The sequence below is a fragment of the Sciurus carolinensis genome, chromosome 7, assembly GCF_902686445.1.
Source record: "Sciurus carolinensis chromosome 7, mSciCar1.2, whole genome shotgun sequence".
Taxonomy (NCBI): Eukaryota; Metazoa; Chordata; class Mammalia; order Rodentia; family Sciuridae; genus Sciurus; species Sciurus carolinensis.
In genome coordinates, this window is record NC_062219.1 from 1903247 (window position 1) to 1916159 (window position 12913).

Genomic DNA, 12913 nt, shown 5'->3' on the forward strand with positions numbered 1-12913 from the left:
GACGGGTGGGTTTTGCCTTGGTCCGGGGGTGTCTGTGCTCCGCAGGGGCCGTCACAGCAGGGACCCTGAGGGCGAGCCGCCAGGCTGTGCCCACACGCAGCTAACAACGCCTCCTCTCCCACGGGGAGGCCCCTGCACCCCGGCGGGCGCGAACGCCGCAGGGATGTGTGGTGGACAGGCAGGTTGCCCGCAGGAACCCAGCCTGTTGCTCGGGATGGTGCCAAAGGGAGCCACTGGGTGGGCCTCGGCCTCGGCCAGTGGGCTGGGCTCAGCGTCACGCTCCTGGTGTCCTGCCTCCTCCAGCATGGCCGTTCCACGGAGGCAGGGCACGGGCTCCCAACCAACCAGGCTGCGAGTCGCTGGCACGGTTCACGCTGGACCAGGGGAGTGGGCAGATTCCCTCACACAGCCTGAGAGGGAGGGCCAGGTCAGCAGGGGCGTCCAGCAGTGTGCTTGCACTCGACCCTCAACCAGCGATGGCCACTGAGAGGGGCTCCTGACAGGGCGGGAAGGCCACACAGTGCAGAGAAGGCCCAGGCAGGGCGCTCAGGGGCAGGCCAGCACCACGGCACTGCAGGGAACCTGCTGCCCCACGTGCAGCCAGAGCAAAGGAGCATCTGGGGCTCACAGCTTCCCCTTAAGTCTCTAACCAAACTCAGACTGCGGGGTGGTATATATACACACACAGGAATCAAGAATCACATTCCAAAGCGTCTCATGTAGACTTCTAGAGGGCTGGAGAGCAGAGAATAACTTAAGCAGAAGGGTAACCTGCACCAGCTCTGCCCAGAGTCGGGCTTCGGGGGCAATTTGGTTTCAGGTAACAAGAAGGAAAGACAATGTGCATTCCGGCTGGAGAGAGTCTCAGGAAGGACACAGAGGAGGAGGGAGTGGGCAGGCAGGTGCCCAACTGTGGTACCTGCTTGGGAGGCTGAAGAATAAAGCCAGTAAGCACAGAGAGGCTGTCAGTGGGGCAAGGGTGTTGGACTTGGGTCAGGAGAGGAGAAAACTGGAAACAGGAGAGGCAGGCACTATGGTGCACATCTCTAATCCCAGGGACTTGGGAGGCTGAGGCAAGAGGATTCCAACATAGGGAGACCCACCCGGCCTCAAAATAAAATGCACAGAGTTGGGGATGTGGCTCAGTGATAGAGTGCTCCAGGCTTAATCCCCAGTATCACAAAGAAAGGACGAAGGGGAGGGAGGGGAAGAGGAAGAGGGAGGAGTCTGTGGCGGCAAGGCTGCCGGCCCGCAGGTGACGGAGGACTCCGCCTCCACACTGAGGTCTGCGGCAGTGCACCTGAGGGCAGCTCCTTTACAGGGAGGCCCCTTCAAACATGCTGCACGGGGGACGCAGGCCCTTCCCACGGCAGGGTGAGCGGGTGGTGCTCTGTCACCAGGAGGCAGGAGGCACAGTCACAGAAACCACGACTCTGTCTTCTAATCACCAAAGTGACCACCACACAGAAGTGCCAGGAAAGCAGGCTGCGTATGAGCAGGTGCTGCCAGGCAGGTGCAGTCCTGCCCGCCTGGGCATGCTGAAGGACATGCTCAGCAAAGAGGTCCCCAGACGCGGGGCAGGGAGGCTGAGTGCAGTGGGACTCTGCACCTAGAAGGTGCAGGTGCTGCTGGGTTTCAAGGGCCCTCCAAGATGCCTGCTGCAGTGTCAAGCCCACTGGTGGCCTTCAGGGGGATGAAGTCCCCAGCTCCACTCTCACAAATGGACTAGCTCCTTACAAAGGCAGTGCTGAGGGAGCAGCTTGGGCCCTCCCTGCTCTTCTGCATTCCCACAGCGCGAGGACACCTAGCTGGGTCACTTGGAGTCACAGATACCCAATCTGCAGAGCCTTGATCTTGGACTCCCAGCCTCCAGAAATCAATGTTCTTTGTAAATCACCTGGTCTCAGGTACTTTGTTACAGTGACACAAAAAGACAAGGACAGTTTGACAAAATTCACTCAACACAGATCGTACAACTCACAGTGGATGAATTTATGGTACATACATCAAACCTCACTAAAGCTGTTAAAAGAAAAACAGCCTCCAGATGCATCCTGAATGTATCACTTATTAAATACTTGCGAGGCAGAGACGAATAGGAATTCAGAACACAACCTTGTTCCAGTACAAGAAGACACGCTAAAATGTCAGCTCAAGAGTTCTCTCACCTCACCAGACAGAGAACAGACAAGATCAAAGGAGAGAGTGTCACCTTCAATTTATTTCTTGGATGAAGGCTGAAAACTAATTTCAGCACTAAATGACTGGATGCAATTCAAGACATTTAAAAATATTACCTCTGCCAATTTCAGATGAAGAACTGCATTTTCCGTTTCCAGTTCAACTATGCTTTCTTCTTTGACCTACGAGCAAGGATCCAGAAAGGAAAACTGTCACCACACACTGGCCTTGGTGAACTGAAGTCACAGGAATCAAACTGCACACACAAGAAGAGAGACGGTGCCTTAGAAAAGGGGTCAGGCTGGGCTGGAGGACTCACTGCAGACCCGTCTGCAGCAGGCCTGGCTCTCCCTCCACCAAGCCATGCCTACAACCCCTCCCTGCCCAAGGGCAGCCCCCAGACGGCAGCAGCAATATTGGTGGCAGACTAGAAGTGCAGGACCCAGGACCCTCACGCCCTCTGGTCAGAAAGGGTGCTCAGGAAGGTGTGTCAGTGGGGACAGGAGTGATGGAGGAAAGGCAGTGCCGGGTCACGGGGGGTGAGCTGGGCACACCACGGAGAAAGAGTGCAATGCGGGCTGGGGCAGAGGGGAGTGCAGAAAGGCAGCCATGGAACTGGAAATGTGCACTTAATCACACTCAGAGGACAGCCCAGGAGGTACTGGAGTAGAGTTCGCTAGGTACTTAGACTAAGTACTCCAAGAGCAGGAAACTGGAGCATAGAGGACAGAAAACAGCCAGCGCCATAGGTGAGTTCAGGTGAAGTCCTCCTGCTGGGGAATGAACCTCCTGGGGGGGCTCAGTCCCTCCTGCTGGGGCTCAGTCCCTCCTGCTGGGGAGTAAACCTCCTGGGGAGACTCGGTCCCTCCTGCTGGGGAGTGGACCTCCTGGGGGGGCCTCAGTCCCTCCTGCTAAGGAGTGAACCTCCTGGGGAGACTCGGTCCCTCCTGCTGGGGAGTGAACCTCTTGGAGGGGCTCAGTCCTTCCTGCTGGGGAGTGGACCTCCTGGGGTGGCTCAGTCCCTCCTGCTAAGGAGTGAACCTACTGGGGAGACTCAGTCCCTCCTTCCGGGGAGTGAACCTTCTGGGGGCTCGGTCTCTCCTGCTGGGGACTCAGTCCCTACTCCTGGGGATTCCTCCTCCTCCAAGCCTGCTGATAAGCAGGTCACAAAAACCTGTGATTATTTTAGGACTATCTTGCTTGTAATTCTAAACTTTCTGACTGGTGATACAAACCTGATTCCTTGGAATTATCTATAGTACTATTGTTATGTCCATTTAATTTAACCCTTATAAATATCCCCAGAATATTTCCAAAGTGCTTTCCAAGGTCCCCGCATGTCTACATGCTCAACCGCAATAAAAGCTGAAGTTAAGAGTCTGATACATCTATGCTTAAATGTATTCTCACATATTTAGATACTTTCATGATACTATATATAAATTGTTGTCTTAATTTTTGGGTTTTTTTTTTTCATTACTATAGCATAGAATTTTTTTTTTTTTTTTTTTTTTTTACCATGGATCTTGTTATCCTTCAGTCTTGCGGGACTCACAGTTTTTAGGACAGACTCACGGTGGATTCCTTGGGATTTCCATCTACACCATGTATGAATACAGATGTCTTATTCTTCTCTTGCCCTACTGCCCTGAGCAGCGTGTCCGGAGTAGTGTTGACCAGTAGAGCTCAGGAGGGATGTGCTGACTTTGCTCCTGATCATGGAGAAGCGTCCACCTTCCACCACACAGTGGGATGTGGCTCTGGGTTCTCCTAAATGCCCCTTGTCGACTGAGGAATTGCATTATCTCCCTTTTACTCCTAGTTGGTATGGTTTTGTTCATCTGTTTGTTTGTAATACTGGGGATTGAATACAGGGACACTTTACCACCGAGGTACAACCCCATCCCTTCTAGTCTTTTTACATTTGATACAGAGGACTGCTGAATTGTTGAGTTTGGCCTTGAACTTGGGACACTTCTGCCTCAGCCTCCCTCTCTGTGCCCTGCGGTTGGGTGTTGAGTGTTGCCTGTCTAACCCTTTTTGTGGAACTATTAAGATGGTCGTGAAGAGCTTTGTCCTTTATCCTACTGCTACGGTCTGTTTTATTAACTGATTCTGGAATACCCCTTCCTGGAGTACACCCGGTTGGTTGTAGGACATAATCCTTCTTGGACACTGATAGAGTATTTTACTCGTATTCTGCTGAAGGCTTTTGCATCTGTATTCATAAGAGATCCTGCTCTGTGGTTCTCCTTCCCAGGACTGTCTGGGTGGTTTTGACCTCAGGACAATCAATGCTGGCCTCACAGAGTAGAAAGCGCTCTCTTCTCTTCTATTTGGAGGAGCTGAAGGACGGTGTGAGTCCTTAAAGGGGCTGGTGCATTAGTGAGGCCGGGTGGGCCTGGGGAACTACTTGCAGGTTTCGTGACTACTGATTCAACCTCTTTACTCATTACAGTTCTGCTCAGCTTTTCTATTTCTTCTTGAATCAGTTCTGGTAGTGTGTTCATTTATAGAAATGTGACCCTTCACCTGAGTTGTCTAAGGTGTTGGCGATGTTCACAGTATCTTCTCACAATCCCTGTTCCTATGTACTTGGTAGAACTGAGGCCTTTAGATTCTAGTAATTCTAGACTTCTTGCTCTCTGTCAGCCAAGCTAAACATCTGCATGCTGTTGACATCCCCTGTGGTTGTGTGGTCCTCTGCTCGTGCACTTCCTCCTCACTTCCATCTCCCTGCTTAGGGTCAGAAGCGCTCTGCCTTAGCCAGTGCCCTATGGTGGACAGTTAGATTGCTACTAAGACACCTATCTTATTTTTAATGTTTTACAGCTATAAATTCCCCCGGGCACACCATAAAGTTCTGCACATGCATCTTTCCTATCTCAGATATTTCGTTTTGTTTGTGGTTTCTTCTTTGCCCTACTGGCTGTTTAGGAGTGTCTGGTTCAATTTCTATATACTTGTGTATTTCTCAAATCTCATTTGTTATTAATGTCTAATCTCACTCTAAAGTGACCACAGAATGGACCTCGTGTGATTTCCAGCCTCTCAAACTCGCCCCGCGTGGCGCTGGGGCTGGTGAGCCTGTGCCGCCAGCTCTTAGCTGCACTTGGGGGTGTGTTGTTGGTGGTGCTGCGGGGACGTCTCTCGCGTCCAGCTGGCTCCTAGTGCTATCAGGTTTTCCAAGGTCCCTCTTAGGTCTCCTGGTTCCACTATGGAACGTGAAGCGCTGCCGTTCACAAGCTTGATTTCTAAAGTGCCTATTTCTGCTGCCCTCATTCTAGGCCTGTTTTCAGTTCCTCCCAGTCATACTTTTTATGACTTCCTGATGGACCGACCGGCCCATCCTAACGAACGTCACTCAGTCCCTGGAAGAGTGCCCTCTGGAGTAGCACACTCGCTTCCCCAGGCTTGTGGGCAGCAGGCTGCGTCCCTGTCTCGTCTGCTTTCAACCCACTTGTGTCTGTGCCTCAAGGGGAGCCCTGGGGACCTCTGCCTTTTGACGGAAGTGTTTAGTTTACTCGCACTTACAGATTCGCTTGCACTACGGGGGTGCTGAGCTTGGGTCTGGCTGGAGTGTGTCCCTCGGGGCTGCGTGTGGGAGGCTCAGTCCTCGGTGGCAGTGCTGGCAGGTGGTAGGTCCCAGTGAGATCCTCAGGTCACGAGGGCGCGCCCTCAGCAGGGGTTAGTTCTTCAGGAGCGACTGCTGCAGGAGCCCGCAGCTGCGCGTCTGGTGAGGTCGTCTGTGCCATGCGTGCTCCTTTAAGTAGCGATCTGCCAGTCGCAGGGCCTCCTGAGAGGCCCAGGAGAGGCTGGGCCAACCCAGTAGCCCAAGCTTGGACCTTCAGCTTCCAAACCTGAGCTAAAGAACACATTTTGTTCCTAAGCTCCGGTGTCAGGTGTCATCATTGTGACGAAACATGGACTGACAGAGCGCCACTTGATCTCTGTTTTCTTTGCGTCTCCTGGTTTCTGGTTCCCTCCTGTTTGTATTCCTTTATTGTGCACCGAATGGTTGCTTCCTGGCAACACATGCCATTGCTTTGAGGACGCCTTTACTGGTCTTCGAGTCAGCCTCGTGGTTGCTCAGGGCTTAGCACGCCGTCCGACGCTGGCTGCAGGAACGTGGTGCTACATAGCCGCGCTCTGTTCCTGTTTCATTGTCTCACTGCAGACATCATGTCAGAAATGTGACACGACACTGTTATGTCATCACTTTACATAATTCAACGTTCATTGTGCCCAGAAAAAAGGGAGCAAGGACACACTTACAGGACTTTAAGGAGGTCCTTGTTGCCATCTCCACTCCTCCACGTGGCCCTGACCCAGCCTGCCCTGTCCCTGCCGACCCCGTCTACACTAAAGCCCGTGTCTTTCTAGGTGCTCTTTTTGTTGATGACACTAAACCCCCGCTTCTGAGGCCCAGCAACTACACGCTGTGGTACACAATCACTTTTTAAATCAGTTACAAGGAGGATAAAGAAACGTGCTTATACTGTCTTTTAAAATCACGAGATTGCCTTCCCTGACACCCTCTGTGGATCTGTACTATCATGGAGGTGGCTTTTAGCTTGAGGGATTTTCTTTACTATTTCTTGGAAGATACATCTGAAAGTAACAAATTTTATCAGATGTTGTCTTTACAGGAATTTTCGTTTTTCTTTTGGTACTAGAGATTGAAACCAGGTTCTTCATTTTTATTTCTTTGAGACAGGGTCTCACTACGTTGCCCAGGCCAGCCTTGAACTTGCGACCCTCCGGCCTCGGCCTCCTGGGTCTCTGGGATTACAGGAGTGCACCACCACACCCGCTTTTGCCTTCATTTTGGAATGACAATTTTGCTGGATCAAAGATGTTGGCTGAGAAATTTTTCCTTCCACACTTGGGACACACCCTCCCGCCCTGGCCTCCACTGTTCCTGGAGCTGGTGCCAAGTCCTCCTGGGGTCCGTCACGTCTCTGACCACTGGTCTCTCTTCCTGCTCTTGAGATGTTCTCCTTGTCTGGAAGCATTTTCATGTGGTGTGGGTGGGATCTCTACCTTTACTCCACCTGTGGAGTTCTTGAGCTTCTCTGGTGTCGAAGGGCACGTTTCCTAGCACTGCTGGGGAATGTTCAGCCATCATTCCCTTGAATACCTTTTCTGCTCCTGTGTCTCTCTTCTCTCCATCTTGTCCTTCCATTATACATGTTGGTGAGCTTAAAGGTTTCACATCTATCTATTCCTGATGTTCTGTTCATTTTTCTTCGACTTATTTTTATCTGTTTTTAAGGCTGTGTGATTTCTACCAATTTATCTTGAATTTCTTTTCCCAGAAGAGTCTCCCGATGACCTCACTGTGGCCTCAGTGTGGCCTCATCAGGCTACACTGGGTTGGTGGGGGTCTGAGTGGGGCTTGTTGCCTGTCTCATTTTCTGACCCCTCTGGTTGAGCTGCCCCTGTTTGGTACCACATCTACTTAATTACTGATTGCTCTACTGATGTGGACAGTGACCTGGGGCATACATTTCTCTAACGCAGGGCAGTGATGAGTTTTGAACCAGTCTTTGAAGTCTGTTCTAAGCCCAGAGGGCTCTTAGCCACCTCCCCACTCGCTCCAGTGCCCTAGCTGGCCTATGGTTTAGCATGTGGCTTGGTATGGGCTGGCTTGCCCTCCCTTTAAGGTACATGTTGAAGTCCCAATTCCCTGGACCTCCGAGACTGCATTTGAAGACAGCCCACCCTGAGGTAGCTGAGGCAGAGGGAGCCCATCCTCTTGGTCACCCCAACACAGGAGCTTGTGAAGCTGAGCCGAGTGGAGGAGGGAGACAGGGACCTCCATGATTTGGGGACGTCTTAGCACGTTGTTTTTACTGAATGCTTTTTCACTTGATGTACGCACTTAGGATTCCAGAGCCTTAACTGCTTATTTCCTATGGTTTTCACCAGTTTTGCTTACAGCAGGTCCACAGAGCTCCACACCTCACCCTCACCCTGGAAGTCCTCACCTGCAACAGCCTTCTCAAGTGGCCTCCGTGATCCTTCATGCCCTTGAACCATGACTGCACAAGTGACATTACAAAACACAGATCTGATCATGAGTGTTAGTTCCTTCATGCTGAGATCCTTGGGCATCCTTCGTGGCCAGGGCCCTTGTTGTCCTCTGTCTCGATGCTGCTTGGTGTGCCATCCAGTTCAGGCCCACCACATATCACTCCCCACGGGAAGTCTTTTCTAGATCCTCAGCCCCCATCGGACATGGTTCGGCCATCAGGACACAGGGGACCCTCCTGGCCCCTCAGGGCTGCATTATAAACCCCTGGGGTTGCCTCTGAGGCCTTTGCCACAGTCACATTATCACTTATGTAACTGTGCTTATTTCACTGCTTCCTGCCCCCTGCAGGCTCTCTGGGGTAATGCCAGGGTGATGCCCATTGCTTTCCTGACCACGCATGCCCAAGCAGCACCTGCCCATCATGCAGCAGCATTCCACACAGGGGAAGAGGCTGTATGAAGGGCAGTGGAGTGGGGGTGGGAGGACGGTAGAACGTGAACAGACCGACCGGTGGGTGGGCACAGAGGGGCCCAGATGGGAGTTGGAGGCAGGGAGCCTCTGGGAACGTTGGGGAAGGGGAGACAGTCCAGTGACCCCTTCTGTATTGAAGCCCAGATGGATGTGTGTGCGCTTTGGGCCCTGCCCCTAATTTCACGATTCCATGAAATCCCTAAACCCCACCAAATTCTCCCTTGGCCCACAAAGCCCCGGTGAAGGGGAGGCCCAGGCTCCCAGGCCCCTCCTGGACTTACCCGCACTTGACGCTGCAGCTGCTGCGTCCGCCGCTCTGCGAGACCCAGTAGGGCGCAGCACCCACCGGCATCACCCGCACCTGCGGGCTTCATGGCAGGGTCCAGGCCTACAGAGGAGGGGGACCAGCGGGAACCAGGGACCGATGGGGTAGGGGCGGGGCGGGGCGGAGCCAGCAAGCGCGCGGGGCGGGGCGGTGGAGGGGCGGGGCGAAGGGGCGGTGGAGGGGCGGGGCGAAGGGGCGGGGCCAGCGCAGGGCGGCCTTGGCTGCAGGCCGACTCCCACCCCCACCCTGCTCGGAGGCTCTTTCGGAACACTCCGGGCGATCAGTGCGGCTGGGCTGCCTGCTGCGAGAACACAGCTGCTCATCATGGCCTGCCAGGCCTCTCCCACCCGGCACCCAGCCCCCTCCAGGCGCTGCTCTGGCCGCAGGCTCTGGCCGCGGACATGCGGTCCGTCGTGCCACCCACTGCCTGCCAGTGTCCCGTCCTCTCAAAAAAAAGCCGCTCGTTTTCTGCGGGGGTCCACTGCCCTGAAAGTTCAGTTACTAAACGCATGTTTACATAAACGAAGCCATGCCAGAAACACGCTTCGGGGCAGCTGGGGTCGTGGGTGACCTCTGGCCAGCTGGCGCCAGCAAGCTTCCGTGAACATCACACCAGAAATGACTTCCGCTCCCAGTCTGAAGTCTAATATGCAAACGTGCACCCTTCTGATTACCGACTTTTCTGAATCAACTGGACGAAATGCCAGCATACAAAAATGTGACAATTTGGGGGCCTATTTTCCCTTCTACAAATAACTTAAATTTTGTTTACTGTTTCCTAAATGTATAACTCTGCCTTTCTGTCCAGTAAAGCCCAGAGGATATTTTTGTTCAGTGGTACATAGCAGAAGATTATCAAGGACTCCCCAGCTATTTCATGTGGTCGAGTCCTCAAGGGATCACGACTTCCATAGAAAAAAGCCAGAGAAACACAGCTGTGAGAGGGGATGGAATCAGAACTGATCCTGAGTATTTACCTCTCCAGACTTTCAAGTATCTTTTGAAAAAGTAAAAGTGAACAGTGTGATTCAAAAATGTAATTATCCGGTTCTACCAAAAACTTTCTCCTGCAAGTTCTCACAGCCCTGACATGCCGCTTCCTTCATAGAAGTCCAGTCTCATTGCTTATTTTTACAACACAGTACTGACCGTAATCACCCCACTGTGCAGCAGATCCCCAATCATTTCTGCCTGTCTGCAACTCTGCCTCCTCTGACCCACGCATCTCCATTCCCTCCCTCCCACCCCACAGAAGCCCTCGGCATACTCTGCACCACCCACCCCACAGGCACGAAGCATGAAGGCACCCATGTGTGAGGAACAGATACCTTGGAGACAGGCAGGTTGGGGGAAGCAACCAGGCAAGAGGAGGCGCCGGCAGGTCTGGCCCTGCGGGAGCAGTCTGCACAGACCTGGCCTGGCCACAGGGCTTGCTCTCGCTCACGGCCAGAGGGAGGTCCTGTTTCCTCAACACGGACTTAACACTTTTAGTCTCGCACACCCCTTTCACACCAGCTACCTGAACTTGGTGCTTGCATTTAAACACAGTTCAGGAACATTCATATAATATTCTTGTTACTGGGTGCGTTTAGGAATTTCAAAGTGGCCAGGATGGGACATCATAACTAAGAAGTGGTCCAGGGGCCACCTGGGGTGCAAACCAGAAGTCACACAGGTGGGGAAGGTGCAGTCTGGTCACGGACAGTGTGCAAGTCACCTGAGCCTCAGCGGACTCAGGCATCCTGCAAAAAACACATCCCCACAGGCAGAAAACACTGCCTGACACGGGAGCAGAGTTCTGCAATGTTTGTGAGGGACAGACGGAAACAAGGGAGAGAGGGGCTGTTGTTAGAAATATGAACTTTGTCAACATTTTTAAAACAACAGCAAATACACTTAAATACATAGAAAGTTTATTAAAAATAGGTTGCAACCGAAATACAGTAGAAATGGAAAACGACAGCAGTTTGGATCTTCCCATAGCAATGCACATCATGAAGAGCGTTCACACATATTCACATTGACCTCATAGTCCAGGGGTGGCCAAATCCACCTCTCTCTGGGTGACAAACACACAAATATCCCTGTTTGCACGCATGCTGTGTGTGTGTCTGTCTCCCACGTGTGACAGGCAGCGGTCTGCACCCGTGTTCCTCCAGGCAAGGTGTGGATTTGCCACCTGGAGGTGCCAGTGCTCCTGAGACAGCAGGAGGAGCTTGCTCTTCCCCAGGCACGTGTGCAACCCTTCCTCAGCTCTCAGGACCATTCGACTCTTACTTACAGGGGGATGGAGAAAGCACACTTTCAAATAAGGACCCTGATAGACATAAAAAGTATTTACACTTGCACTTTGGAGAATTTATCATACAACTCATATTGAAGTGGTTTCTAGGGCAGCAAACGCCTGGGTCCTATTTGAAAGTGGGCATATCTTCCCCACATACACATTTGTGAGAGAACGATATGGTACAGAAAGATCATCTGGACCCCATTAGGGCTTTGTCAAATAGGAAATATGCTTAAAATCAAAGAAATTTACCATTTTAACATCACACAATATAAACAAACTGAGGTCCGTCTCCCCAACATCAGCCACATACCCACAGCTGAAAAAATGACAGTGATAACTCCTAATTCACAAATTAAAATTAAATAACTCTACGATACGACAAAAAACAAAGCTCGAACTGCCATGAATCATTCTTGCATTACTCCAGCTACAGATGGCACGGTCATGGAATTTCTTTCTTTCCCACACAATATCAATGTAAATCTGTCTTCCAAATTTAAATTTGAGTGACTTCTGTGCTTGGGGGTCACCTAACAATCTCCCCATTTCCTTGGGCGTCTCTGACCCTAGGCACGTTGACACTGTTCAGGTGGAGATCTCTGATAGGCTCCTTGGCCTAATGAAACATCAGTCAACATTCTAGAATAAGTGTCATCCTCAATCTCAACAATGATTTATTAGGCTAACAACAACTCATGTTTATAAAAATAAAATCTCCTAAAATTAAATCCTCAAGATTTTCTTCTTTGAGAATTTTAAAAATCAAATATTCATCAAACATTGAATCAAATGCTCAGAACTGACTGGGCGCGCGCATCTGTGGGGCCGAGGCGGGCCGTCGCCATCCTGCTCACAGGCGCTGCCACCTGGGCAGCCTCCCGCGTGGATGAGAGGCAGCTGCAGTGACCCCCGGAGGGCAGGGAGGAGCAGGCCAGTCTCCACTCCTGAGGCTGAGGCGCTGCATTCCCAGAGGGCAGGGCGGGGCAGCCAGTCTCAGTGCTGCGTAGGTGAAGTTTCCGAGAAAGTCCAGGAAGAGACTTCTTTGTGTAGTGTGTGGCGCGAGGACAGGGAGACGTTACCCTGACTGTCTTCATTTTGCCCAGTGAGCCCAGGACTCCAAAAGAAACCAACAAAGATACCCTCACACAAGTAGCTCACTCAGAATCAGACAGAGTTCAAATAGTACAAACAATTTCTTGCTAAAGCAAAATAAAATGTCTTGGAATCTGAACACCTCTAAATCGCAACCATTTTAGCACTGAAATTGGACATCGCCAGAAACACCCGCCCTCCGTTTCAGATTCCCACCCACGGCCCTCACGCAGGCCGTGTGCACACACTCGCCTGTGCCTCTCCTCACTTGGTGTTTAGTTCATTCTCCAGTTCTGTCAATTTACGGGAAGCTTTCACCTTGTTGGACACATCTTGACCTTGTGAAAAAAGGCGCTGACGCTCTCTGAAGGTCAGGTTTTCAGGGGCTCCAGAACTCCCAGGTAAGTCTGCATCTTGGCTGGACAAGAGAGAAATGGAAAAGATCACCCTTCAACGTAGACACACCTGCCCGTAACCAGCAAAGTCTGCACAATGAGCAATCATTTGGAACTCTCAG

The 12913-nt window shown here is 51.8% G+C and overlaps 2 protein-coding genes across 28 annotated transcripts in view; both read right to left on the reverse strand.

The window, feature by feature from the left end:
* The window catches only part of Kif25 (kinesin family member 25), a 39715-nt gene extending 30614 nt beyond the window's left edge, over window positions 1-9101 (reverse strand). For 4 of the 7 annotated variants that reach the window (XR_007109589.1, XM_047559469.1, XM_047559471.1 and 1 more), the window contains exons 1-2: window positions 8971-9101; window positions 2298-2363 (exon numbers count right to left, since the gene is read on the reverse strand). Coding sequence is in view for 3 of the 7 variants with exons in the window: in XM_047559469.1 (XP_047415425.1) it covers window positions 2298-2363; window positions 8971-9063 (159 nt within the window). In the remaining 4 variants the exon portion in view is untranslated. Of the gene's footprint in view, window positions 1-2297; window positions 2364-5715; window positions 6028-8970 lie in introns of those variants that run through there. The other 3 variants (XM_047559472.1, XM_047559470.1, XM_047559473.1) reach the window with 2 other exon arrangements.
* A 1804-nt stretch (window positions 9102-10905) lies between these two features.
* Afdn (afadin, adherens junction formation factor) overlaps window positions 10906-12913 on the reverse strand; it is a 132823-nt gene continuing 130815 nt past the window's right edge. For 20 of the 21 annotated variants that reach the window (XM_047559543.1, XM_047559540.1, XM_047559560.1 and 17 more), the window contains one exon: window positions 10906-12814. In XM_047559543.1, coding sequence (XP_047415499.1) covers window positions 12661-12814 — 154 coding nt within the window. In that variant the 3' untranslated portion in view covers window positions 10906-12660. The remainder of the gene's footprint in view (window positions 12815-12913) is intronic. The other variant, XM_047559555.1, reaches the window with a different exon arrangement.